Below are 24,923 nucleotides of genomic sequence, written 5' to 3' on the forward strand. Positions count from 1 at the left end.
TGCAAAGGTACATAATTTGCATATGCAAATGAAGCCATTCCGCTTTCCAGTTGTCTTTAATACCTGAAATCCAGAAGACTGATCTGTTTGAAAACTTCATGAGGCAAATACAGAGCATATCAGATTAAATAATGATGGATTCAAATAGATACTGATTTGCATAGGCTGATCAAGCTAATTACTACAGTGTCTGCAGGAACTCAGAAAATCATCAAATTCTTATGCAACAGGAATGCTAAGATCTGTTGCTATGAGACTTGATGCGTAAACTACTGCGAGCATTATTAATCATCCAGTAGGATGCCAATTTGCAGTTCCTTGTTTGAAAAATCCTTTATGGGTTCTGTAGCAAATGGGGCAGCATTCTGTTGGAAAGAGATGCAGGCCCATGGGCCTGGCGGTGCTGTCAGCAGAACTAGAGCTGCACATGGGATGGTCTCAGCATGGTGGAGCTGTTGAGACGAGCATTTCTAGCATGCTAACTACATTCCGGCATTTTGCTCTTCATCATCTGATGAGAGGCCAAACCTTCTCCATTGATAATTTATTAAGTATGTAGTCTGTTATTAAAAGTATCTTTGTGTCTCTGTGCATTATTAATGCTGTCAAAACGGTTAATGCAGATGGGGTTAGTTGGCCCTAGGATATGAGCAATCCAATGAAAGCCACGCATGCTTTGTGGCGGGGGGGGTAGAGTTAGTCCAGGTAGTGAATAGAGAGCAGCTGAGGTCTGGATCGCTCACCTGGGGCACTGGTAATGGGGTATTCTGTGGCACATTTGACTCCAGCCGGAGTCACCAGAGACCAGAAATCGTTGCAGCTGATAGCTGTCTGGTGTCCGGTGTGAAATGAATTCATAGGTAGATCCGGGAGAAGAATTTTTAGCAAATAATAAATTTGTCAAAAAATGCATTTTTCAGAGACCCAAAACTATTCACAAACAAATTCTGTGACTAATTTTGGCCCAGATAATAAATTCAGAAACGTCAAATGTTTTGTTTTGAAAAAATAAAAATGTACTGTTTGGCAAATATGACATTTTTGAAACAAAAAAATGTCAAATGTCATTTTGATTCAATACTTTGTTTCGAAAATGTTGATTGGAATTAACATTTGAAGCATTTTGTTTTGACCCAAACACTTTTTTCCCCCATTTTTTTTGTTCTGGCAAGAAAAGCGAAAAAATTCAGTTTTGGTTCAAAGTGAACTGACTTTTCCCCCCCCAGTTCGGCCACTAAGCTAAAAACTCATTTATTTGCTCAGCTCGATCCATGGGCTCTGTTCAGTTCCCAGTGGGATACGTGTCCCAGCACCATTTCAGCTGGCAGCTTACCAGAGAGGTTTAGGAGGGGAAACTTCCATTGCTGATTCCTGGGCTGGATTCTGCCTCCAGGATTGTCAATCCCACGCCTTTCACCAGTACTGCATTTGTGTGTGTATAATACATATGGATGCATACAGCTAAACCAGGGGTGGGCAAACTTTTTGGTCTGAGGGCCACATATGGGTATGGAAATTGTATGGCGGGCCATGAATGCTCATGAAATTGGGGGTTGGGTTGCGGGAGGGCAGGACGGCTCTGGCTGGGGGTGCGGGCTCTGGGGTGGGGCTGGGGATGAGGGGTTTGGGGTTCAGGAGGGTGCTTCAGGCTGGGACTGAGGGGTTCAGAGGGCAGGAGGGGGATCAGGGTTGGGACAGGGGGTTGGGACTTGGGAGGGGATTAGGGATGAAGGCTCTGGGTGGCGCTTACCTCAAGCAGCTCCCAGAAACAGCGGCATGTCCCCCCTCCGGCTCCTACCTGAAGGTGCAGCCAGGCGGCTCTGCGCTCTGCCCTGTCAGCAGGTGCCGCCCCTGCAGCTCCCATTGGCTGTGATTCTGGGCCAATGGGAGCTGCAGGGGCGGCGCTTGGGGCGAGGGTAGTGTGCGGAGCCCCCTGGCTGCCCCTATGCATAGGAGCTGTAGGGGGGCATGCCGCTTCTGGGAGCGGTGCGGAGTGGGGCAAGACCCCGACCCTGCTCCCAGGCTGGAGCGCCAGAGCGGGGCAAGCCCTGGACCCCACTTCCTGGCAGGAGCTCGAGGGTGGAATTAAAACGTCTGGAGGGCTGGATGTGGCCACCGGTCCGTAGTTTGCCCACCCCTGAGCTAGACATGCAGACCTTGTTCTGTGTATAAATAGAGAGCTGCTGTCTTCAGGGTTGTCAATACAGCACTAAATTTATAAATGTGTATAAAACGTAGGTGTATGGGTGTAACTAAAGATAGACATACATACCTGTGAAATGCATGCCATTGATTGTGTAATGCTAGCTGCCTCACCTGCTTTCTGCCTACTAATTCCCCCCCGCCCCCATTTCCCTGAACGTTCCAAACGCATGAGCAGCTTCCAGACTTCCTGTGGGAAGAAATTTTCCTCCTTTCAGGACCGGCGATATTCAGTTCTGCAGTAGATACGCATCTCAGAGATTTCCTTGCTTCTAGCCTTGATAAGTCCCACAATAGCAGACCTTAATGTGGTGAGATGCTGGGACAGTTCCCCAGCTCGTACCAATTAAAAGAGACAGAGCTGTGCCCATTTACACCAGCTGTTGATATGTCCTGATGTGCGGAGATCTATTTTTTGCCATTTTAAAGAGGTTCTAAAACATATTTATTATAACTTTTCTCTCTCTAAGGCGTATGCAGCCACGCTCCTGGCGTGAAGAGAGTTTGGCTTCACAGGTGCAGAGGTATGAATAATACCACCAATAAACTGATGAGAAAACTCTCTCGTATAGCTTTCCTGTTAAATATGTTCCACATCCAGAATAAACTACTGGGTGTCATAAAGGTTTTATTCTTGGCGTTCCTTTGGGCTGATCCTATGGCCTTACCTCTCGTCATACAACTATGCTGCCCTCAGGCTGGTTAAACTTTTCTACTGGATCCCCCATTGTGCATTAAATAGATATACCACATGAGCAATGAAAGCTTCATTACTGGGTTCTCCTGGAGGGGGCATATAATTAGCTTGTGAGGTGTTGCCTATCTCAAAGACTGCGAGTCTGTCATGGAGGTCACAGATTCTGTGAATGGGCAGCCCCTGGGCCAGCAGCATCTGTTTGGGTGTGTGGGAGGGGGCAGGGGCTTGGAGGGTGCCGGGGGGCGCTTACCTCAGGGTGAGGGGCTCCCCAGCTCCCACTGGCATGGCCCCGCAGCTCGTAGGCAAAGGAGGGGCCAGGGGGCTCCACACGCTGCCTGTGCCCACAGCCCCGCCCCTGCAGCTTCCATTGGCTGCAGTTTCTGGCCAATGGGAGCTGCGCAGCCGGGGCTTGTGGTGAGAGCATCACGCAGAGCCCCCTGGCCATTCTGCTGCCTAAGAGCTGCAGGGACACTTGGAGCTGGGTAGGGAGCCCCTGCCAGCCCCGCCAACCCTCCCCCGCCCCCCAGCACCAGCAGGGGTCCTGGCCCCCCAAGCACCAGCCGGGGCCACGGCCCGGGCCACACACCACTACCCACTACCCCCCAGAACCAGTAGGGGTCCTGGCATACTTCCCACACCCAGCACCAGCAGGGTCCTGGTCCATATCCCCCAGCACCTGTGGCACCCCTGGACCACCACCCCCACCCTCCCCCTGAGCACCCACGACCTCCCAGCTCAAATTTTAGTTGGGGTATATAGTAAAAGTCATGGACAGGTCACAGACAGGGAATTTTTGTTTACTGCCTGTGACCTGTCCGTGACTTTTACTAAAAATATCTGTGACTAAAATGTAGCCTTACCTATCACTGCTTGCCTAGTATATATTTCTTGTCTATTTCTTTGTCTTGCCTAGTTCACTTGTAAGCTCTTTCCTGGAGCTGGGATTATCTCTTGTTCTTTGATTGCACAGCACCAAGCATGTTACACTCTAATCTTGACTGGGATCCCCAGGCACTATCATAATATATTTAATAAGCAATTATCTATTTTGCCCATGTGACACTGGACCCCGCATTCTTCACAGAAATATTGTCATGATATGAATATGGCATAACTAAGATATGTTTTATGCAAGATCAGTCATGAGGCATCACTGGAAAGGTTATGATCTACTGAATGTGTTTATCCAATTTGTATGCATGTATCATTTCTGTATCTGAGATAAGGAATATTGACTATGTAACAATTACAACTGTGTGTGTGCTTGGAGGAATGCCTAAATCAGCCTCAATGGGCCATTAGGAAGAACAATAAGACTTGGAAGATACTAATCTCCTGCCTTCCTGAGAAGCTCCCGGTGTTGCTGCCTTGACACTACAGGGTCAAGTGTTCGAGTCACCTGGTACTAGACACTCATCTTGGGCTTTCAGTGTTTTTCCATTAAGAGAGGATGGGGTCAGACTGGGAAACAAGATTTCCGCCTTATGTAAATTCTGTTTAAGGCTGGGAAGTAAGTCAATCAGGACTCTTTTCCATTGTCTCCCTGCCCAAGAAGGAAAACTGTTGAAAGCACCTGAAGAGACAAAGGAACTAAGCTGGGGAAAGGCCAAGGCTGAGTCCATGCTGAGACAGGGGTCTAGTCTGTAAAGAAAAATAACTGGAATTCTAAGCTGCAGAAACTCTGCAACCTGCCTAAAACAACATTTAGGGTGAGAAATTGCATGTTGTAACCTGTTTCTTCAGTGAATGAAGCTTAGGTTGCGTGTCTTGTTGTATTTGCTTGGTAATCTGCTTTGTTTTGTTTACTATCCCTTATAATTACCTTTTGTAGTTGATAAACTTTTATTTCTGGCTTATTCCAAAACCCAGTTTGTGCCGTTCATATCGCAGGGCGGGGGCGCAAAAAAGCTGTGCATATCTCCCTCCACATTGAGGGAGGGGGTGATTTTTATGAGCTTGCGTTGTACAGTTCCCTATATAGTGCAAGACAATATTATTTTGGCTCTGTACCCCAAAGGAGGTGTGCATGTGAGTGCTGGCCATTCCCCTAGCTAAGTCCTCCCACACAGCTGATTTCAGTCTGTCTCTGCAGCTGGGTGTGGCCTTACCTGTGTGTGTGCTGGAGAAGGCTTGAGAACCTAGCACAGCAAGAACAGGGTGAGGAAACCCAGGCTGGTGGAAAGGGCGGGCTCAGTGAGACCCCAGCACATCAGGTAGCACCCCAGGAGGGGGGTTCAACCTATCACAGCCCTGTTAGCCTAAGGAACTTCTGACAGCACAGGACGAGTTCAGATTAAAAGGAGATTTTAAGAAAACTGCTTGAAGCGCTATCATTGCCAGGCAGAAGACGCCATATCCTTTAAAAAACAGCTTTATCTGAAGTCAGCTCAAGAACTTTACAAAGTCTCAAAGACTCAAATTAGGTGCCATAAACCACAGGATTGAAACACGGGATCTAATGTTATTTTTATCACCTCCCCTCAGTCCTGTCAAGGGGAGGGTCCCATCCAGAACAGCGATGGTTCATTGTAGCTATGTCCCAGCTGATGTTGACCATCTCTGGGATAGTGGCTAAGCCTGAAAGGTTTCAGAAGGACAGCTAGTCTTTTGCAAAAATAGACCACCTCCTCCAGGTGCATGGTAAAATTAAACACTTTTTGCTCCGTGGCCAGCAGTTACACCAGCAGGTGGGTGGGCTTGAGGCACCAAGAATAAAAATGTGTGGCCTGATTTTTGTGAGGCGCAGAGCACCTGCAGCTCCCATGGACTAAAAGAGGCCTTGTGGGGGTTTGGCATCTCTGCAAAGCAGGCCCTAGGTGTGTTGATCTATGTAGCTAGTGTTCATCACTGCAGTAGCTAGGCACGTGTTAGGGAGTGTTCCATACATCCATGTGTACTCCTCTCCCCTACCACTGTACCCCTGCTCCACGCCACTCCCTGCATGATGCTGACAAAATCCCTCTCTCTGGCAAATGTTCGCTGCCAGTAGGTGGTGACACAGTACCCCTGGGGAATAATGGGGACAAGGTCACCACCATGTGATACCACTGTATTCATGCTGTTTGTTTTGGGCCCAACTCAAAGCCTATTGATATCAATGGCCCTTTCTGCATCCAGGCTGGACCTGCAAATGAGCTGGAAGCCAGGCAGGGACCAAGAGGAAGGGTCCACGCCCGAGGCTGAGTCTGGCATTCCCTCCCATTGTCCCAAGGAGGAGTCACGTGTAGGGGCTAGGCTACTCCCTGAGCCTAGAGCCCTCCCCAGTAGAGGAGATTGAATGGTGATCTGTAAATACCTACACTGGGAGAAGGCATCTGATACTAGAGGGCTTTTTAATTTATCAGCCAAAGACAGAACAAGATCCAGTGGCTGGAAGGTGGAGTCACCAAAGTTCAAACTGGAAATAAGATACCAGGTTTTAACAGGTGAGGGGTAAGTAACTAGCCCCTGGGCCATATTCCCAAGGGAGGTGGGAAATTCGCCATTATTTGGAATAGATAATTCAGACTGGATATGTCTAAAGTATCTGTGTAGCTCAGCCAACCACATGTTGTCTAGAGGCAGCAATCCCTGGAGGAATTTCTGTGGCCTGTGTTGTGCAAGGTGTCAGATTAGATGATCACTTTGATCCTTTATTGGTTTAAAACCGATAAAAGACCGTCAGCCTAGCAAATAGCTACTCATAAATCTGGAATAAAACAGCCAAGATTTGGAAAAACCCAAAGAGAAAGTTTGATTGAATTTTAAAGCTGTTATAAAAGGCTTTGCCGCACCAGGCGAGAGGGACCAGCCTGCCATTTGTGAAGGAATTCAGACAGATTGCACCCTCACAATAATAGAATATAAACGATCTGTAACTCTGACTCCCCTTATTTAACTACTCTCTGAACTTTATATGCCGTAATAAATTCCTGCTGTGCAAATCAGTCTGAGCCCGTCAGGTAGTTAAGCATCCCCCTTGGTGTTCACTTCCCAGTTGACTCCCTCCCTATAATTTTTCTGAGCAGGGGAGGAGAGGGGAGGGAAGAGGAGGCTGGAGGATGGCCCAAAAGAAGCTCAGTATTTTTCCTGCCTGAAAAAGTCTGGATTCAGTAATATCCTTGAGGACCAAGAATCTTCCCACTCGGTCTATTGCCCACGATGAGCTGAACACAAGTCAGGCAACAATAATGGATGAATAATTTGTCTCTTCAAAGGAAAGCCAATCAAAATCAGAACTGTTGGGTCTGAAAGAGATCCTCCAGCTATCTAGTGTGGCTCCACATCCATCCCCCGGCATTGTGGCAGGACCCATTCAGCGATAGGCATTGCTATGCCATCTGACTGATAACATCCCATCTCTGACAGTGGCCAGTACCAGCTACTTCAAAGGAGGGTTAAAGAAATGCCATGTGAGTGACTAGGGCCCTGATTCAGCAAAGCACTCAAGCCTGTGCTTAAGTACCATTTGACTTCAATGGGATGAGCACATGCTTACGTGCTTTGCTGAATTCAGGCCTTACAAAATAAGCTGCTCATGGGGGAGGTTGCTTCCTACCTCCCAATAGTTAGAGGTTGATTTGTGTTCTGAAGTAGGAGGGTTTCTAGCTCTCTGGGGTTGGGCTTTTTCTTCAGTCCTAACTAACATAACAGTGGGCTCTCTCATTAGCTGTAGGTCTGTGCAATCCTGATAAGTGTCCTCAATCACCCTTCCTGCTAGTCCCAAACCATTGTGGTGGTGGTGTCAATGGTGGTGTTTTGCACCATTCCTGTGCCACGCTGCCTCATGTCATGTAAGGTTATTCTAGCCTGGGGTATAGCCAATAAAAGGCATCCCTCAGCCTCCATTGGCAGCTTTTTCCATTGCCAGAGTTAGTCTTTAATAACCTTTCCCCTGCTGCAGAACCATCACTGCTGTTTCTGTCGGTGCTGAAAAGTGAGGCTCATGTGTCTCTGCCCTTCTAGATCATCCCCACACAGCTGTAGACACCAGACAGGCAGCGGGGACAGGTTAGTGCCCTATGCATCAGGCTGGGAAGAGTTGGAATCCCAGCTGAGAATCACAAGTTCAGTCCAACCCCTCTTCTTTCTGAGCTAGGTTCGCTGAGGTCCAGGCAGCTGAGGTGGGAATCTTTCAGGCAGGGCCGGCTCCAGGCCCCAGCGTTCCAAGCAGGTGCTTGGGGCGGCAGTTCGAAAGGGGCGGCAGTTCCTCCGGTCACGGCGGCAAATCGGCAGCAGCTTCTTCCTTTTGGCGTCCGGTTTTTTTCCACTGCTTGGGGCGGCCAAAACTGTAGAGCCACCCCTGCTTTCAGGACCTTAACTAAACTTCATTGATCCCTCCTGGGTCCTTCAGGTGATTAAGGTCTGAATACCTAGTGCAGGACTGAATATCGCCGGTCCTGAAAGGAGGAAAACTTTCTCCCACAGGAAGTCTGGAAGCTGCTCTTGGGTTTGGAAGGTTTGGGCAAATGGTGTGGGGTGTGGATCAGTGGGCAGAAAGCAGGTGAGGCAGCTAGCATTACACAGGCAGTGGCATGCGTTTCACAGGTATATATGTCCGTCTTTGGTTACATCTGAGAGAACCAGGAGCCCGCTGCCCACCAGGAGCCCCAGCGCCACCTACCATAGGAGCACCCTGCCTCTCAGCAGCCTCAGTAAACCTCATGAGCCCCCAGCACCGACCCACCCACCTCTCCCCAGTTTCCAGCTCAGAGTCCCACCTCCCCAGCTCCACCTTCAAGCACTCAACTATCCAAGCAACAACTGCCTAGTTTTGTGACGCTCCATGTACTACTTCTGCCACTGCTCAGGACAGACTGTGTTTATGGCCTGGTGAAAATTCTATGCAAATAAGATCATGCAGTAGTTTGCATAGGATGTCACACGTGGAGCAGCACAAAACTTGGCAGATACGTTGTTTATCCAGCGCGCGCCAGTTGGCCCTGGCCTGAAGGAAGCTGCTGTCAATGGCCCCAGTGGACTGTTGTGGCAGCCAGGGTGCATGGAAATCCCAACCGCCCTCCTACATCACACACTGGGAAGTGAGTGGCGATGCTGGCATTGTGCACCAGAGAATTCCCCCAGGCACCCAGTTTAGGGCCATGCCCCATTGATGACATAGCATAAGCAGCCTCTGTGCAGGGAAAACCTGAGCCATAGACTCTTCCCATGTGCTCTTGCCCTTGGAGCTACACAGAAGCTGACAAAACCCCCACCCCACCACCAATTTCGTTTGTCCAGCTCTCGTCAAAGGCTTCCCCCTTCACAGGTCACACTGCCCGCTCCTCTCCGCCCTTCTGAGGCAGCCTGCGCAGGGGCCGGCCTCTCAGCTCAGAGGCTTCTACAACTGAAGTTACTGAGTCAATTGCACAAAAAGTGAATGCATCAGGCAGAAAAGACCATTCCTAATGCCACTGCTCGGCTTTTTAATGCCTGGGGCCCGCTGCCCGAGCTGTGTGGGTAGTTCCTCTATCCTTACCGTCTCTGCACTCCTCTTTCAACTCACACACATGTGAACTCCGCTCCACATTAAGGGGAGTTACCTATGTGCACATAGCCAGGAGAGAATTAGACCCATGAGTCCCATTTTCCCCCACCATGGCAAGTAAAGTAGATTCTTCATCCATGGGGAATGCTGCAAGGCCCAGGCGGTCTAAAAACCAGGTTAGCAGTGCTGCTCATCAGCAGACATCCCCATACTGCTACCCCCCAGTAGCTGTAGGGAGCTTGCACTCCACTGCCCATGACCCACTGACACAGCCCATGGGAAGTCCTGCCTGAAGAGGTCTGACAGGCAGCAGCCTCATGGCTCCTGGTTGGCTCCCAGCCCTATGTAAACCCAAAGGGCATTCTAGGCAACAGCGTGGATCTGTAGTTGCCAGGGCTATTACTGCTCTTGAGCTCCTGGCTGTGACCTTGCCTTGATTTGGATTTTGACTCCTGATCTGGACCCAGAAACCTGACTCAGACTCTGACCCTTGGCATTGGCCCTGGCCGGGAACCTGACTGAGCTCCTCTGCTCCTCTCAGCCTCAGGTTTGACCTGCTGTGACCCTTGGTCCTGATGGTCCTTGTCGGGAGCCTAACACTGCCTCTCCGAGAGCAGAATTACCTCCATTGACAGAAAAACCTCTTCCATGGATGGAGGAAGGATCTACTCTACACTGGCACTCCTGCAGCACCACAGCTGTGCCACTGAACCTGCTGTAGCTAGCCAGGGTCTAAGCGCTTTGCCATTTCGACCCCTGCTTTTCTCTTCACAGCCTCCCAGCAGACCATCACAGTTCTTCCTCCCTGTGGTCTCTCTTCAGTTATCCACAGCTAAACATGAAGCTTCAGCCTCACTGGCTACTTCTCTAGCTCTTTGCCCTTCATGTCATGGCCTTCCCAGGCTCTCATAACTCGAACTGCAGTTTCTAAGCTGTCAGGTAATTTCTCAAAGGCTATTAGACCACTTCTCAAAGGAGCACAGCCCTAGCTCTCCAGCAGCATTCCCCAACTACTGCTGCTTCCCACAGCTCGGGTCACTTATTATAATTAAACCTCCCTAAAACTGCCAGCTGGGGTCACTAATTATTCCTGGGTTGCCAGGAGCCCGGCTTGCTTTAAAGGCAGCCTGGGACATCTCCCCCCAGTCCCCAGCAGGCAGATCAGTGAATAGTGCTCTTCTGTTTAAATTGGTGCATGGTGCTGTCATTGTTGGGTGAGGGATCGGGTTGCAGAGACCAAAGTTCATGTTCCATTTTGGAAGCAGGGCTCTGGACTGCAGGGGACAGAACAGACTGTAGCTTATAGAGCCCACAACGCCATGGTATCTGAGCACCTCACAGTCTTTGCACTGTATTTATCCTCACAGCAGACCTGCGAGGGAGGTGCAAAATCCCATTTTACAGATAGCCTCTCTGTGCCTCAGTTTCCCAAGTGACATGCTTGCACAGCTGGAGCAGGGAATTGAACCTGAGTCTCTTGAGACCCAGCCGTCCTTCCCCTCCATGAGTAGACAAATTTATTCCTCTCTGATGTTTACATCAGGCCGTCCTTATTGTAATGTTTAAATAAAATATCCTGTAGTTGTTAAGCCTCAATAGGAGCCATAGCACAGCTGATACTAAAGCTAGCATCAGGGGACACGGCGCTACTTTTTGGTTAAGATGTCAAACCAAGATTCTGCCCACTAGCCTTGAGTCTTAGTCTGAGCCCGGGTTTAGGCTGTATGTAGACATGCTTCTAAATCCACGGGTGCTCTCTGTAATAGGAGGGGTGCTAGCAATTCCAGTTCTGGCTTCGTAAAACCGTCCTTTGGGGTGAAAGGTGCTGTATAAACATAGTATATTAGTCCTGTCTGTACCCAGACACTCCCCAGGGACAGTGTAAGGAGGGCTGCTGGGGTGATGTCTGTATTGTGCCGGGGGGTTCAAGTTTTCAGTAGAAGTGAAGGAAGCGCCTTGGTCTGGTGTTTTGCAAAGGCATTGAGGGTGTGGTTCTTAGTGATAAGAAAATGACATTTTGACAGCTAATCCAGCATGCCCTGCTGCGTCACTGCACACCCCAGCTAGCCTGCAGTGCCCTCATCCGGCCCAGCATGAAGCCATGTTGTGCCCCTCTCTTGTATTTTGTCTGAAGCAAGAAAACCACCAGGGAGTTTAATGATTATTCTTTCTTTAAGCAATGAATGGTCCTCCCTAGGTGCTGAGTCTGGCGTCAAGCTCCCCCTAGTGTCCTCAGGCATGTATTGTACTTACTCGTGTCTGCTCTGTTCAGCTATCACTAGCTACAAAAACCTCTCAGCCCCCCTCCTTCTCCACACAGGCTGGGTGTGTCTGCGCTCGCCACCTCAGTTGTTGTCCTCGGCAATGCTCATTACCCTTTACATACAGTAATGCTGCCTGAGCTGGCTCATCCTTGTCAAAATCATGCCCTCCGTTTTTGGAAGCCCCTTCACTAATGTGGACAGTGAATCTCCATCACGGTGACATTTGATATGAGGCCGCTGACCAGAGTCCCTGTGGCAGGATGGCTGGCCCTTTAAGAGTACATGGTTCTGGCCCCACCTGTGACTCTTAGCTCACCTACCCAGGTGGAAGAAATGAGCAAAGTCACATGATAGGCAGGTCATGTGGCTAAGTCAGGCACTGGGGTGGACATAAAACAGAGGCCTGTAGAGTTTAAGGCATTGTGCAAGAAGGAAGCCCTGGAAGTTCCTGTATGATGGAGAGCAGGTAGTGACTCAGCAGAGCTTAGAGGGTGAGCTGAAGGTTGTCTGGTTTCAGAGTAGCAGCCGTGTTAGTCTGTATCCGCAAAAAGAGCAGGGAGTACTTGTGGCACTTTAGAGACTAACAAATTTATTAGAGCATAAGCTTTCGTGGGCTATAGCTCGCTTCATCGGATGCATAGAATGGAACATATAGTAAGATTATATATATACGTATAAGTTGGAAGTCGGAAATCTGTAGAGCATGCTGACCTCGAGAAGGAGCAGCTGTGCCAAGCCTGAGCCGGGAGACTCCTGTGTCTTAGACTTGCATACCCTAGAAAGAGTGGGCTCTTCTTTTAGTGAGTTAGCTGGAGGTCTGAGGTACTGCAGTAACTGAACCAGCCTGGGAGATTCAACCCGAGTGAGGCAGCAGCTGGTCTGGAGCTAGGTAGGGTAGGTGATATGGTGGCAGTCCTAGGGAGATTAAACCCAGCTCTCTCCCCTACTTTGTGCACTGTTGGCTCCTGAAGCCTGGTGAGACCAGGCCTAGCTCCCTCATGTCCTCTGACTGTATGTGCCCCCCATTGCAGCTGCTGGTCCTGGGGCATTGTTAGCCAGGATCCCGTGAGTCCCCTCATGGCGACCAAGTGTTTTGTGCTTTGCCTCTTTCCTGAGCCCTCCTCGCTGTAGGTCAGGTTTATCTTGCCCAGTGCTTCTGGCAGGCTCGCCCCCCATCTCAAGCCAGGCTGGCTTGAGCATAGCGAGGGAGAGCCCTGGCTGAGCCCACATGTGCCTCAGACTAGCATGGCTCAAAGTACTGCCAGAGCGGCAGTATGTGTGAGTGAGGCTAGTATGGAGGTCCTGGCTTTAGCGTGGCAAGAAAGATAGGAGGGTCCTTCTGCTCAGAAACAGTGTCTGCCTCACACTCCCTACCCCAGCTGTCCTTCGTGCTGCCAGGTCAAGCCACGCCCAGCTCCAGGGCTTTATAGGAAAATCCTGTTCTCCCAGCAGCCTCAGCCTTTGTATCTCCAGTAGCGGGCGCTCACTCAGGCGCCCAGTCTGTCATCATCTCACACCAGCTCCATGTGACTCCTTTCATCCAGCACCCAACAGCCATAATCAGCAATCTACGTCCCCTTGGATATCATCAGTGGCACAGAAACTTTGGAATGGGATCTCTTGCTAGCAGCTCATAGGCTATTCCTTCCCAAACCACGATAAATACAAAATGGGGGTCTAACTCCTTTTCTGATGAAGAGTCTGTAGCTGTCACATGGTGTCTCAGATCCATGTGACTCACATTTCCAGATATAGTTATCTGTTACCTGGCCCAACACCCTTTCCAAGGGCAATAATATTATAATAATAATAATGCCTTTGGGACTGTCCAACCCCTCCCTAGGGACAGACCTGTCTGTGACAAGGGCTTCCTTCCTGAGACCATTCACATTAGCTTAATGCTGCCAGATCCTGACCCCGTGGAAATCAGTGAGATGGTTTTTGGGGCTGATCATGGTCTGGCCCTTTGCAACTGCTCTAGGAGTTCAAGAGGGAGTCAGAGTCACCCCCATCCCTGCCCAACCTTCCGGGATCACCAGCGGAGCATGGTGAAGAAAGCAAGAGCTGCTTGGCCAGAATTTCCACCCATCCTCCATGCAAGTGGGTGGGGACTGAGGAGGGCTCTGGAAGGGCCTTGACTCCACCCCAGTACACCAGCCTGCGTAGCTGAGTCGACGAATAACGGAGTAATGAGCTGTTACTGGTCAGTGCTGCTAGCAGTTTACAACCATCCAGGAGCAAAGGCGGTTCAGGAACTGTGATTCTGAGATACAGTTCCACCCAGATATGCACCAGCCCTTACACAGGGGTGATAGGGCTAAAAACAAATGATCTCATTAGCCCTTTGTTTGGACCAGACAGCAAAGTAACTGATTCCTTGTATGTATTTGCTGAATGGTAGCATGAATCAAGGGTAGAGGCTAAAGTTTCCCTTAACTGCAGTGACAAGTGTAAGGCGAACCTAATATCGGGCCAGCACAGCTCTGAAGTCAATGGTGCTAACCCTAATTAGCCGAGGATGTGGCATGCAGTGTTTATTTCACATAAAGCCAAAAAGACACGTCGATGCAACACGAAGGTTGCACAGGTTAAAAATCACAGAAGTCAGGAAATGCCAAAGCTGAGAGGTTCAGCAGCAACCTTAACTGAACGACAGCGCAAGGCCGGTACACTTTATGGAATACATTACACGCAAAGCACACACTATGCAGCTAAAATGTCAAACGAATAAGCAAGGAAAGTGGATGCAAAGTGGTGCAAAATTGTATTGCTTCTTATCTCTGATAATCCTCTTATGTATTGCTTCTCTTTTATCCAGTGTGTTGTCTTTTGAAGGTACTGATTCAGCCCCCCATTACGGTAATATCTGAAGCTGGATCTCAAAAGTATGTAGGGCTCTAACTGCCAAGGGTGTTAGACACTTGTGTACCTGAGAGGCTGTGGGCCTGTGCAAGGTAGGGCAGTGCTGTATTTCCACTCTTACAGGCAGGTCACTGAGACAGTGAAAGGCAAAGTGTGAGATTCACAAAGGGGACCTAGGCACTGCAACCTTGAGGCCAGCTTTAGGTGCCCTACAACCTCATGGAATCCAGAGCCTCGAGCTGGGCCCCACTGTACGTGGGGGCAGGGGAGAGGTCTCAAAATGGGATCCACAGAAACCAAACGTGGAATGGGGAGCTGCCTACACTAGCCAATAGGACATGCTGCGGGGGCGGGGAGGTGTTAAGTCAGGAAAGGGCCCTAACCACTGTCTCTGAACGTCTCCTGCTGAAGTCGTTCCATTCTGTACAAATGACTAAATCACTGGCAGGGGCCTCCCACACCCTAACCACTGGGCTAGAGGGTCATGCCGAGGGTTCAAATCCCTGCTCCAAATCAGGCAGACGGAGGGTGGGGTTGAACCCCCATCGCTTGTCTGGGTGAGTGCTCTACCCACTGAGCTAAAGGTTGGGGTGGGGCAGCTCCTCCGGCTGTGTCTGTGCAGGGCCTGGTGTGTGGGGAGGTGGCCTTGGAGAGTTTCCACTGGGCACAGGCACTGAGGCTGTGCACATGCTTGCTGGCAGATTTTTTTTTTAGTATTTTTTTTTTTTTGTATGCCATGGGGACACTATTGGCAGAAACCTGGGTGCCTAGAGGGTTAGGTGGCAGCTGAACGGGGGGTTCTGAGGATCAGAATTTTGGAGGTAGGCACCTAAAGCGGCAGTTAGAGAGAGGGATGTAGACACCTAAGTCACTTGCCCAAGGTCACAGAGGAAGTTTGTGGCAGTTGTGGGGTGGTGGAGAAAGTGCCTCTAAAACAGTGCCTAAAAATCCCACACCGAAGTGTTTGAGTGAGCCCTTGTCAGGCCCTGCTGAAAATTCCCAGCTCTAGTAGACCATATTTATGGTATTTGTCCTGAAACAGGAACAACAAAAGAGCGCCAGATCTAGGCCCGCCCCGCACAGAGTCTGCCCCTAGTGCCATTGTATATGTGGAGGGGCTGGGATACAGGCTCCACAGAGCCATGGAGGGCTTGGCTACACTTGTGAGTTAGAGCACATTAAAGGAGCCCCGGACACACTAGCTCACTACCCGTCCACACTGGCAAGGCACATAGAGCGCTCTGACTCGGCGGCTGGTCCGCTCCTGGTACTCCACCTCGGCGAGTGGAATAACGTTTTGTGCACCCCCACTGGAGTGCGGCAGCACCAGTGTGGACCCCTGGTCTGTTAGTGCGCTCTGATCGGCCTCCAGAAGTGTCCCACAATGCCTGCTCTAGCCACTCTGGTCATCACTTTGAACTCTACTGCCCTGCCCTCAGGTGACTAACCGTCAGACCCGCCCTTTAAATTCTCTGGGAATTTTGAAAATCCCCTTCCTGTTTGCTCAGCCAGGCGTGGAGTGCTCTCAGCAAATCTTTCCAGGTGACCATGCCTCCACACGCCAGGTGATCCCCAGTATGGAACAATGGTGAGGTGCTGGACCTCTTCAGTGTTTGCGGGGAGGAAGCTGTCCAGTCCCAGCTGCGCTCCAGCCGTAGGAATTACGATACCTTCGGGCAGATATCAAGGGCCATGCTGGAAAGGGGCCATGACTGGGATGCACAGCAGTGCAGGGTTAAAGTGAAGGAGCTGCGGAATGCCTACCACAAAGCCCGTGAGACAAACAGCCGCTCTGGTTCTGCCCCTGCGACCTGCCGTTTCTACAAAGAGCTGGACGCGATACTTGAGGCCGACCCCACCTCCACTCCGAGTACCACCATGGACACTTCAGAGCCCAGTTCAACAAGGCAGGAGGAGGAGGAGGAGCAAAGCGGGAGTGAGGGTGCTGAGGCAGAGGAAGACACCCCGGAATCCCTAGATGCATGCAGCCAGGAGCTGTCCTCAAGCCAGGAGGAAGGTAGCCAGTTGCGGCGGCTGGTGCTTGGGGAAGGACAAACACTAGAGGAGGTTCCCGGTAAGCGGCTTTTATTTTGGGAAGGAAGTTATTCGATGCGGGCTCTTGGGGCTAGGAGGGTTAGGCCTAGATGGAGAATAAGGCGTTGATGTGCTCTCTCACATCGCGGTAATCGGCCTCAGTGATCTCTTCAAAGGTCTCAGCCAGAACTTGGGCAATGGCTTTCTCAGGTTTCTCTGGAGTTCTACTGTGGTCCTTGTCCCAGTCAGGCTAACATGTCCGCGCCACTGTGCCGTGAGGGGCGGGGGGACCATTGCTGCACACAGGCAAGCTGCCTATGGGCGAGGGTGGAAGCCACATTGCAGCAGAAGACCCTCCCTTGCTTCCCAGGTCACCCTCAGCAGCGAGATATCTTCCAGGACGAACTCCTGTGGAAAATATGGGGACAGTGTTCAATACAGGGGCCCGCTGCCGAGATTGACTCTCCCCAAGGCACAGAAACCCAGGGGACAGTACAGCCGTGAAACAATCAGTCATGCTTGAGCCTGTGCTTACTCACCATTTTGGGGCTCCCGTGGGTTATGTGTGCTCGCTTTGGGACGGGCAAATTATGCTATTGTGTAGACTGTGCTTGTCCTTAAGTACGGGGGAATCATTGCTCTGTCTGGTGTGAACAATGCTGCCTCTGTTAAGTGTTGCATTTTGCCTTTACAGATGCAACCTTGAGATCTCAGCCGTCCGTGTTATCACCGGCCAAAAGACTCCAAAGAATCAGAAAGAGGCCAAGTAGAAGCGAGGAAGACATGTTTCATGAAGTCATGCAGCATTCAAGTAATGAAAATCAAAAAGTGCAGGAGTGTCAGGACAGTGAAAGGAGGATCCACCAGCAGAATGAGGAGCGCCGGCACCAAAGCGCGGTGCTCCGGCACCAAAGCACGGATTGGCTGATAAGCATAATGGAACGCCAAGCGAACTCTATCCAGGCGCTCATAGCCATGCAGGCAGAGCACTACTGCGCCCCCCCCCACTGCAGCTCTTGTCCCAAAACTCTTTCCCTTGTGCCCCCATGTCACCTCCAACCCACTTTCCCCAACATCTGGGTTCTTACTGCCACCAGCTGCCTCCAACACCTGTAGCTTCACCACCCAGCCCTGAAAACTATGAGCCTTACCCTCTGCACTCAACCCCCATCTCCATGCAGTATAGCCATCCTGAAGTGCAGCACTCATTGCACAGCACTCCAGACAGGAAGGCTGAGTATGATAACAGGACATATGCAAATCTGTGACTGTACCGTTCCCCACCCCACCCCCTTGCCCTTTCTGTTTCCCAAGCAGTTATGTTTCTTTTCAATAAATGGATTTTTTGGCTTTGAAAACATTCTTTATTATTGCATAAAGTAAAAGATACCTTAGCCCAGGAAAGAAACAGGCATTGCAAGTCAGCACAGCAAACACAGATTCCTACTAACATTGGAACCACTGCACTTCACTCCCGTGCAGGGCACCAGACATTACTGGTGGCTTTCAGCCTCAAATTGCTCCCTCAAGGCATCCCTAATCCTTGCAGCCCCGCGTTGGGCCCCTCTAATAGCCCTGCTCTCTGTCTGTTCAGTCAGCCTCCAGGTGTTGAACCTCTGAGTTCCATGCCTGAGTGAATCGTTCACCCTTCCCTTCACAAATGTTATGGCGGGTACAGCACGCGGATATAACCGTGGAGATGCTGTCATCGGCCAGGTCCAGCTTCCCATACAGAGAGCGTCAGCAGCCCTTTAAATGTCCAAAAGCACACTCCAGTGTCATTCTGCACCGGCTTAGCCTGTTGAACCACTCCTTGCTGCTGTCAAGGCTCCCTGTGTAGGGTTTCATGAGCCATGGCATTAAAGGGTAAGCGGGGTCTCCAAGGATCACAATGGGCATTTCGACTTCCCCTACGGTGATCTTCTGGTCTAGGAAAAAAATTCCCGGCTTGCAGCTTCCTGAACAGGCCAGTGTTTCAAAAGATTCGTGCGTCATGCACCTTTCCGGGCCAGCCTGTGTTAATGTTTCTGAAAGGCCCACGGTGATCCACAAGAGCTTGGAGAACCATAGAGAAATACCCCTTCTGATTAATGTACTCGGAGGCTAGGTGGACTGGTGCCATCTATGTGTGTCATCTCTTGCCCCTCCGCAGTTAGGGAAACCCATTTGTGCGAAGCCATCCACAATGTCATGCACGTTACCCGGAGTCACGGTTCTTCTGAGCAGGATGCGATTAATGGCCCTGCAAACTTGCATCAACACGATTCCAGTGGTCAACTTCCCCACTCCAAACTGGTTAGCGACCGATCGGTAGCTGTCTGGAGTTGCCAGCTTCCAGATTGCAATAGCCACCCACTTCACCACCATAAGGGCAGCTCTCAATCTCGTGTCCTTGCACCGCAGGGTGGGGGCGAGCTCCTCACACAGTCCCATCAAAGTGGCTTTTCTCATCTGAAAGTTCTGCAGCCACTGCTCGTCATCCCAGACGTGCATCACGGTGTGATCCCACCACTCGGTGCTTGTTTCCCGAGCCCAAAAGCGGCGTTCCATGGTGGTGAGCATGTCCGTGAATGCCACAAGCAAACTTGTGTCATATGTGTTACTTGAGTCGATATCGTCGGAGTCCTCACTGTCACTTTGGATCGTAAGGAGTAACTCGACTGCCAAACGTGAGATGCTGGCGAGACTCGTCAGCATACTCCTCAGCAGTTCGGGCTCCATTCCCACAGACCGAAAGGGAAGACAGAGCGCGTAGAACAAAAAACGTTGAAAGATGGCGCCAAATGTGGATGGAAGCACAGGGATTGCTGGGATGTGAACTGATGCATCATGGGGCATTGGGACAGGACCCAGAATTCCCCACACCCCCTGCCCCCTTCCCACAAGCCACAGCACCAGAATGGGAAGAGGTGCTCTGTGGGATAGCTGCCCACAATGCACCGCTCCCAATGCCGCTGCAAGTGCTGCAAATGTGGCCACGCCAGTGCTCTTGCAGCTGTCAGTGTGGACAGGCTGCTGCGCCTTCACTACTGTGCTCTCCGAAGGTGGGTTTAACTCAAAGCGCTCTACATCTGCAAGTGTAGCCATGCCCTGAGTCCACCCACCATGCAAATGAACGGGGTGGGGGTAAGGAATGGGTGGTGATGTGTTAGGTGATGGAGACTGCACCAGATATAAACCTGGCCCGGTTTTTCCCCCAACAGAGTAGTGGGGAAACCAGGAAGGAGACTGACTCCTGGAGTCAGTCTGCTGCTTGGGTTGCTCCTAAGTCTGGACTCAGGGTAAAGCCACAATTGAGCCTGTAATGAGCTACCCATTTAACCAAGAAAATGGGAGTAGAGAGTGCTCCACATGAGCAGCTTGGCTGTGTTAATTTACCTCCTTTCCTGCCTTTGTGTATGTGTTTTTTTATTAAATATTAGAGTCATGGACTTCTTTGCATTTAACTTCATATGTTTTAAAGGGGGGTGGGGGGAATTGCCCATGCTTAATAACTGACTCATTTCAAATCATCTCTGAAATTCACACCTAATTCAGTGGATGGGGTGTGGAGTGTTGGGTTCCCCTTTACTGCTGCTACTGGCCTATGGATAGTTTTCTGCTAGGCTGCTCTAACAGGGCAGCAGCACATCTGTTTGCACGGATGGCTGCAGAACAGATGTGTAATTAAAGCTTGGAATTTGCAGTTTTGCAGAATGCAGAAAGACTTGTCCAGCCCCTAAAGTTGCCTGGTTTGTGATTCAGCTTCTATGACTTTTCCCCTGTCCCTACTGTTACAGCTGGGGTTTTTTTGGATAGTTTTGCCAGGCGTGTATTTCAATAAGCTACTTAACATCTCCCTCCCACAACCGATTCCAGCAGGAGCAGCAGTTCCTCCTCCTTCTCCTAGCACCCTGAATGAAAGGACCAGACCCCCACTCCGCTCCAGCATAGACTGGCTGTTATGGGTGGTTCACCCCCTGGGGGAGGCAGGGAAGTTGCCAGGGTTGGCTCTGGTTTTCAGGGGGGGAGTTCACTGATCTCCATAACTGGGAAGTGTCTGTCCTCAGCTGTGCTGCCCTCTGACTGAGCAGGAAATACAGCTGAGTGTTTGAATGGGGGGCTTGGGAATGTGTTGGAGGGGGATATGAAAGGCCCCTGTATGTCTCATGCACTCAGATAAGGAGTTGTGTTTCTCAGGTCTCCACTGACTGTCATGGTGGTGACCTCCTGTTGGAGTGGTGACTCTTTGGGGGTGGCGAGCAAGTGGAGAGCTCTAAGTGGTGGCGCTGCCCAGCGTATCCGCTTTGAAATCTCCACACACCTGGGGTCGACTTGGCTCTGTGCCAGCCAAGGCAGGCCACTGAGTGTGGTGCACTTTACTGTGTGCATGTCTCTGGGCTGAGACCTCTATCCCGATCCACTCTGCAGCAGTGATTACGATTCCAGACGCTTCTTGTGAGAGGAGGGATTTGGTCCCTTGTCCCTGGCCACCTCCTCACCCCACTGCTGTGTCAGGTGCTGTCGGCATGTTGTCTGCCTGGCTGTAGCCTTCCTGTCCTTGGGGTGCCTGCGGCAAGGATTGCTGGGGCTGGGGGCCGATTTCGCTTACAGCAGGGTAATTCTGTTGCCTGGAATGGAGCTGTCGTGGATTTACACTGGTGTAGCTGAGATGAGACTCTAGCTCCTGGCTTTACCTCTGAGCCACTGTGTGAGTTTGGACAAGTCACTCCGTCTGTGCTTCAGTGAAGGGGGATTATCAGCTTCCCCACCTGGCCCAGGAGGGAGGGGGGCATAATTCATTAGCATCTGTAAAGAGCTTGGGGATTCTGTGGTCCAAGGCACAGGGTAGTGTGCTAGCTGGGAAGCACTTTTGGATCCTCTGGGATGGAAGGTGCTAGAAGGCTGTGAAGTTTTATTGCAGATCTGGCAATGAGGAAGAGTCTTGCAATTACAGAGCACTTTTCCTTTCGCAGCACCCTGCTGGGGAAGGGACATGTGGATTCTGCCTTTTGCCATCAGCTTTGTTGATTTTTAGGACGTGTAAAATACAGCCAAGGCACGTTTTAGGCACTGTCCATGGCAGCAGGCCCAGAAATGCCAAGTCCTTCTCCATTTGAGCCCGTGTGATGGATCTGGTAATGTTCAGAATCACGGATGGCATGAGGCCAGGCGGTTGTTTCTTGCTTGGCATTCAATATACAGCCTTGCACTCTCCCTCATGGTCCTGTACCAGCTAACCAGATGTGTTAATTGTAAGATCCTTTAATGCTCTGCCAGGTATGGATGGGTTGTTTTTATAAATCAAAGCAGTTTAAATCACAAGTTTAAACCATGATTTAAATCAGCGAGCAGGAAGCCTTGATTTAAATAATTTATTTTAATCATGTTTTGCATTTGTACTTAATTATTTTCCTAAAGAATGGTTGATTCTGGCTAGCTGGTGACCATTAAAACATGTTGTTTGCAACTAAAAATAGTCCTTTACCCTAAATATGGTGCTTCTTTTTGCTAGCCAGGAGGAGACACTGTAGCAATTATATAGCTTACCTTCATTTAGATTCTGAATTTTTGAATTTTTTTATGTTAGAAAATGGTGACTGATGCATTTCTCATTTACTAGATGATTCAGTTTTTACTTGGGATTTGTGTCAAGCTCTGTTTGGGTGGAAATTCAAAGTCAATTAAAAATACACCAAAAATAGCATCTTAAGGTAGTTTTATTCAATTAAAACTATTAAGTGCTGGATACATAAGAGGGGAAAAAAAGTTTATCAAAACATGTTTTTGTTTTCCATTTAAAACTAACTGATTTATTAAACAAAGGAAGTACTATCTGTAGTGAATGAATTGAACAGATTGTTTCTGGTGACCCTGTCCTTCAGGATTTTAGAACTAGTAGATCTCTTCCTCTCACAGCTAGTTGTTTGTAGAATGGAAGAGGACAACAAGCTTTCCTCCTTTTTCAATTCATAGTTGGTTTAAACAAACTAATCATTCATCTGAACTAGGTGAATAAACTGAAATTAAGAAACTATTCTCTCTGCACCTGCAGAAGAGGCTATTGTTCTCAAAAGCTGGTTTAGCACTTCAAAAAACTGATTCCAGGGACATACCCAGTGACTTTCCCCAGTCCAGTGGTCTGGCTTTCTTTAAAACTTAGCAGCAAGCATGTAGTGGTTAATAGTATTTTTTGTAATTAATTTAAATTATTTTAATAGATTATAATAAATTTAGGCTTTAACAGAGGTTGCCATATTTTTAAATTTAATTTTAAAGAGGTTTATTATAAAAAAAAAAAACCCAAAACCCTATGTTTAATTACATTTTTAACTCATGGGGTTTATATTCTCCTGATAGAAGAGGTTTGGGGCACATCTGGTCGTTACTGGGCAGGAACTGCCAATGTTTCCAGCTTTCCCAGCCATGCCCAGGGCTGCATTCCCCAGTGCCTTCAGGCTCAAAACTTTGCATGCTCTGCTGTCCCACCCTGAGCACTGCAGCTTCTGGCATCTTCTGGCTGCTGCAGGGATCAGAGTTGCAGCTGCTCCAGCTGTTCTCTGCACAAAGCTTCAGATCCTGGGCTGCCCTGGTTAGTGCAAGAGCAAAACTGCAGCCATCGCAGCGGCTCCCTTCCCAATGCTGCGGCTCCAGGGTTACAAGCAGGATGTGGGTCTGGAGTGCTTAGAGCACTCCAGCTAGTCTCTACGACCTTCAGCTGTCCCAGACCCAGAGCAGCAGCTCTTTGCCATGCTGACCTCTGTGAAGCTGGCGTGGTGGTAGGGTCACTACTGACTTGCATTCATGAGCAGGGATGATGGGTTTTTTCAGTTATATTTCACATGGCCAAGGACTGCAGCCTGAGGGTTTGGAGCAGTGATTCGTACACACTGGACAAAGCTCGATGCATCTGAGGTACCCAGCCACACCAATCCTGCGGTATTTCTTCCTGGCTCTTCCCCCATTAGGTCTGGGCACTGGAGACTGGGATAATGTGTGAGGAGGTGATGGCCTGCCCTAAATCTCTCCCCCTCCCCCTGCCAGAGAGAAAAGTGCTCGTTGTAGAGCACAACATCAAGCCAGTTACAAATATTTACCTTGTGTCAGTGCCCCACTGAAGCCAGCTAGGGGCTCTTAGCGGTGTGAGCTTCCCCATGGCAGTGCCCTGGCATAGCTAGCTAGGGGGCCCCCCGTGGTGTGAGCTTCCCTGCAGCAGAGTCCTGACAGAGCTGGCTAGGGGCCCCTGGCAGTGTGAGCTTCCCCATGGCAGTGCCCCACTGAAGCCAGCTAGGGGCCCCTGGCGGTGTGAGCTTCCCTGTGGCAGTGCCCCACTGAAGCTGGCTAGGCAGTGCCCTGTCGGAGCATTGTGAGCTGCCTCACAGTTATAGCAGTGCCTGTCATGCAGTGTGACCTTCCCCGCAGCAGTGGCCTCTGCTCCTTCCAGCCGCTCCTTTTCCACTCTTGTAATGGGAGATGTTGCTTTAAGCAGCCCAGTGCCTCCCCCCATAAGCCGCTGCTCATGTCTTCATGGGCAGTGCGGTCCCATAGCCCCACGGAGGAAGGGCCTTCCTCACCTCCCACTGCGTAAAGATCTCCTGAGTGGAATGCTGCTGCCAGCACCTGCTCCAGGGTGGTGTGTCCCAGGACGGATACAGTGCAGGCAGCAGCACTGCAAGTCTCTCCCTGCCTTGGCCTGGAGGGTCCCTGTAGGGCAGGGGTGGGCAAACTTTTTGGCCCGAGGATCACATCAGGGTTGCGCAACTGTATGGATGGCCTGGTAGGGAAGGCTGTCTCCCCCCAAACAGCCTGGCCCCTGCCCCCTATCCACCTACTCCCACTTCCTGCTCCGCTCAGAACCCCTGACCCATCCAGCCCCCCACTGCTCCTTGACCCCACCCCATCCAACCCCCCCCTCCTCCCCCCTCCATGTCCCCAGACTGCCACGACTCCTATCCACACCCCTGACCCTAACTGCCCCCTGGGACCCCACCCCCTATCCAACTCCCCCTGCTCCCCGCCCCTTGACTGCCCCTCCCAGAACCTCTGCCCCATCCAACCGCCCCTTGCTCCCTGTCCCCTGACTGCCCTTCGGGACCCCCTGCCCCTTATCCAACCCCCCCCGCTCCCCGCCCCCTTACCATGCTGGAGCCAGCCACACTGCCGTGCTGCCCAACAGGAGTGGCGGGCCAAAGCGCTGCCTGCGTGGCGGCATTGCTGCAAGGGAGAGGGGGCAGCAGGGAAAGGGCTGGGGGCTAGCCTCCCTGTCCGGAACCTCAGGGGCCAGGCAGGACGGTCCCGCGGGACGGACGTGGCACGCGGGCTGTAGTTTGCCCACCTCTGCCATAGGGGGTGCCAGGGCAGGTCAGTCTCCATGACCCTTTCGCTCATTGACCTTTGTGCTGCTGCCCCCTGCCCACGT

The 24,923-nt window shown here is 50.6% G+C and overlaps 2 protein-coding genes across 4 annotated transcripts in view; both read left to right on the forward strand.

Annotated features, from left to right (window-relative positions):
• FRMPD3 (FERM and PDZ domain containing 3) overlaps positions 1 to 24,923 on the forward strand; it is a 153,120-nt gene that overhangs the window by 48,351 nt on the left and 79,846 nt on the right. The gene's annotated exons all lie outside the window — the stretch shown is intronic.
• LOC141993546 (uncharacterized) lies at positions 15,919 to 17,807 on the forward strand. Its single transcript, XM_074963092.1, has 2 exons — positions 15,919 to 16,565; positions 17,220 to 17,807. The coding sequence occupies exons 1-2, from the start codon at positions 16,184 to 16,186 to the stop codon at positions 17,639 to 17,641; spliced, it is 804 nt and encodes a 267-aa protein (XP_074819193.1). The 5' UTR covers positions 15,919 to 16,183; the 3' UTR covers positions 17,642 to 17,807.

Source organism: Natator depressus, chromosome 9, assembly GCF_965152275.1.
Source record: "Natator depressus isolate rNatDep1 chromosome 9, rNatDep2.hap1, whole genome shotgun sequence".
Classification (NCBI taxonomy): Eukaryota; Metazoa; Chordata; order Testudines; family Cheloniidae; genus Natator; species Natator depressus.

What these genes read in the sequence shown, in the direction of transcription:
- LOC141993546 (XM_074963092.1), top strand. Translation starts at nt 16,184, where the DNA reads ATGCTGGAAAGGGGCCATGACTGGGATGCACAGCAGTGCAGGGTTAAA. An exon ending in AACACTAGAGGAGGTTCCCG is followed by an intron (nt 16,566 to 17,219) that starts GTAAGCGGCTTT and finishes TTGCCTTTACAG; the next exon opens with ATGCAACCTTGAGATCTCAG.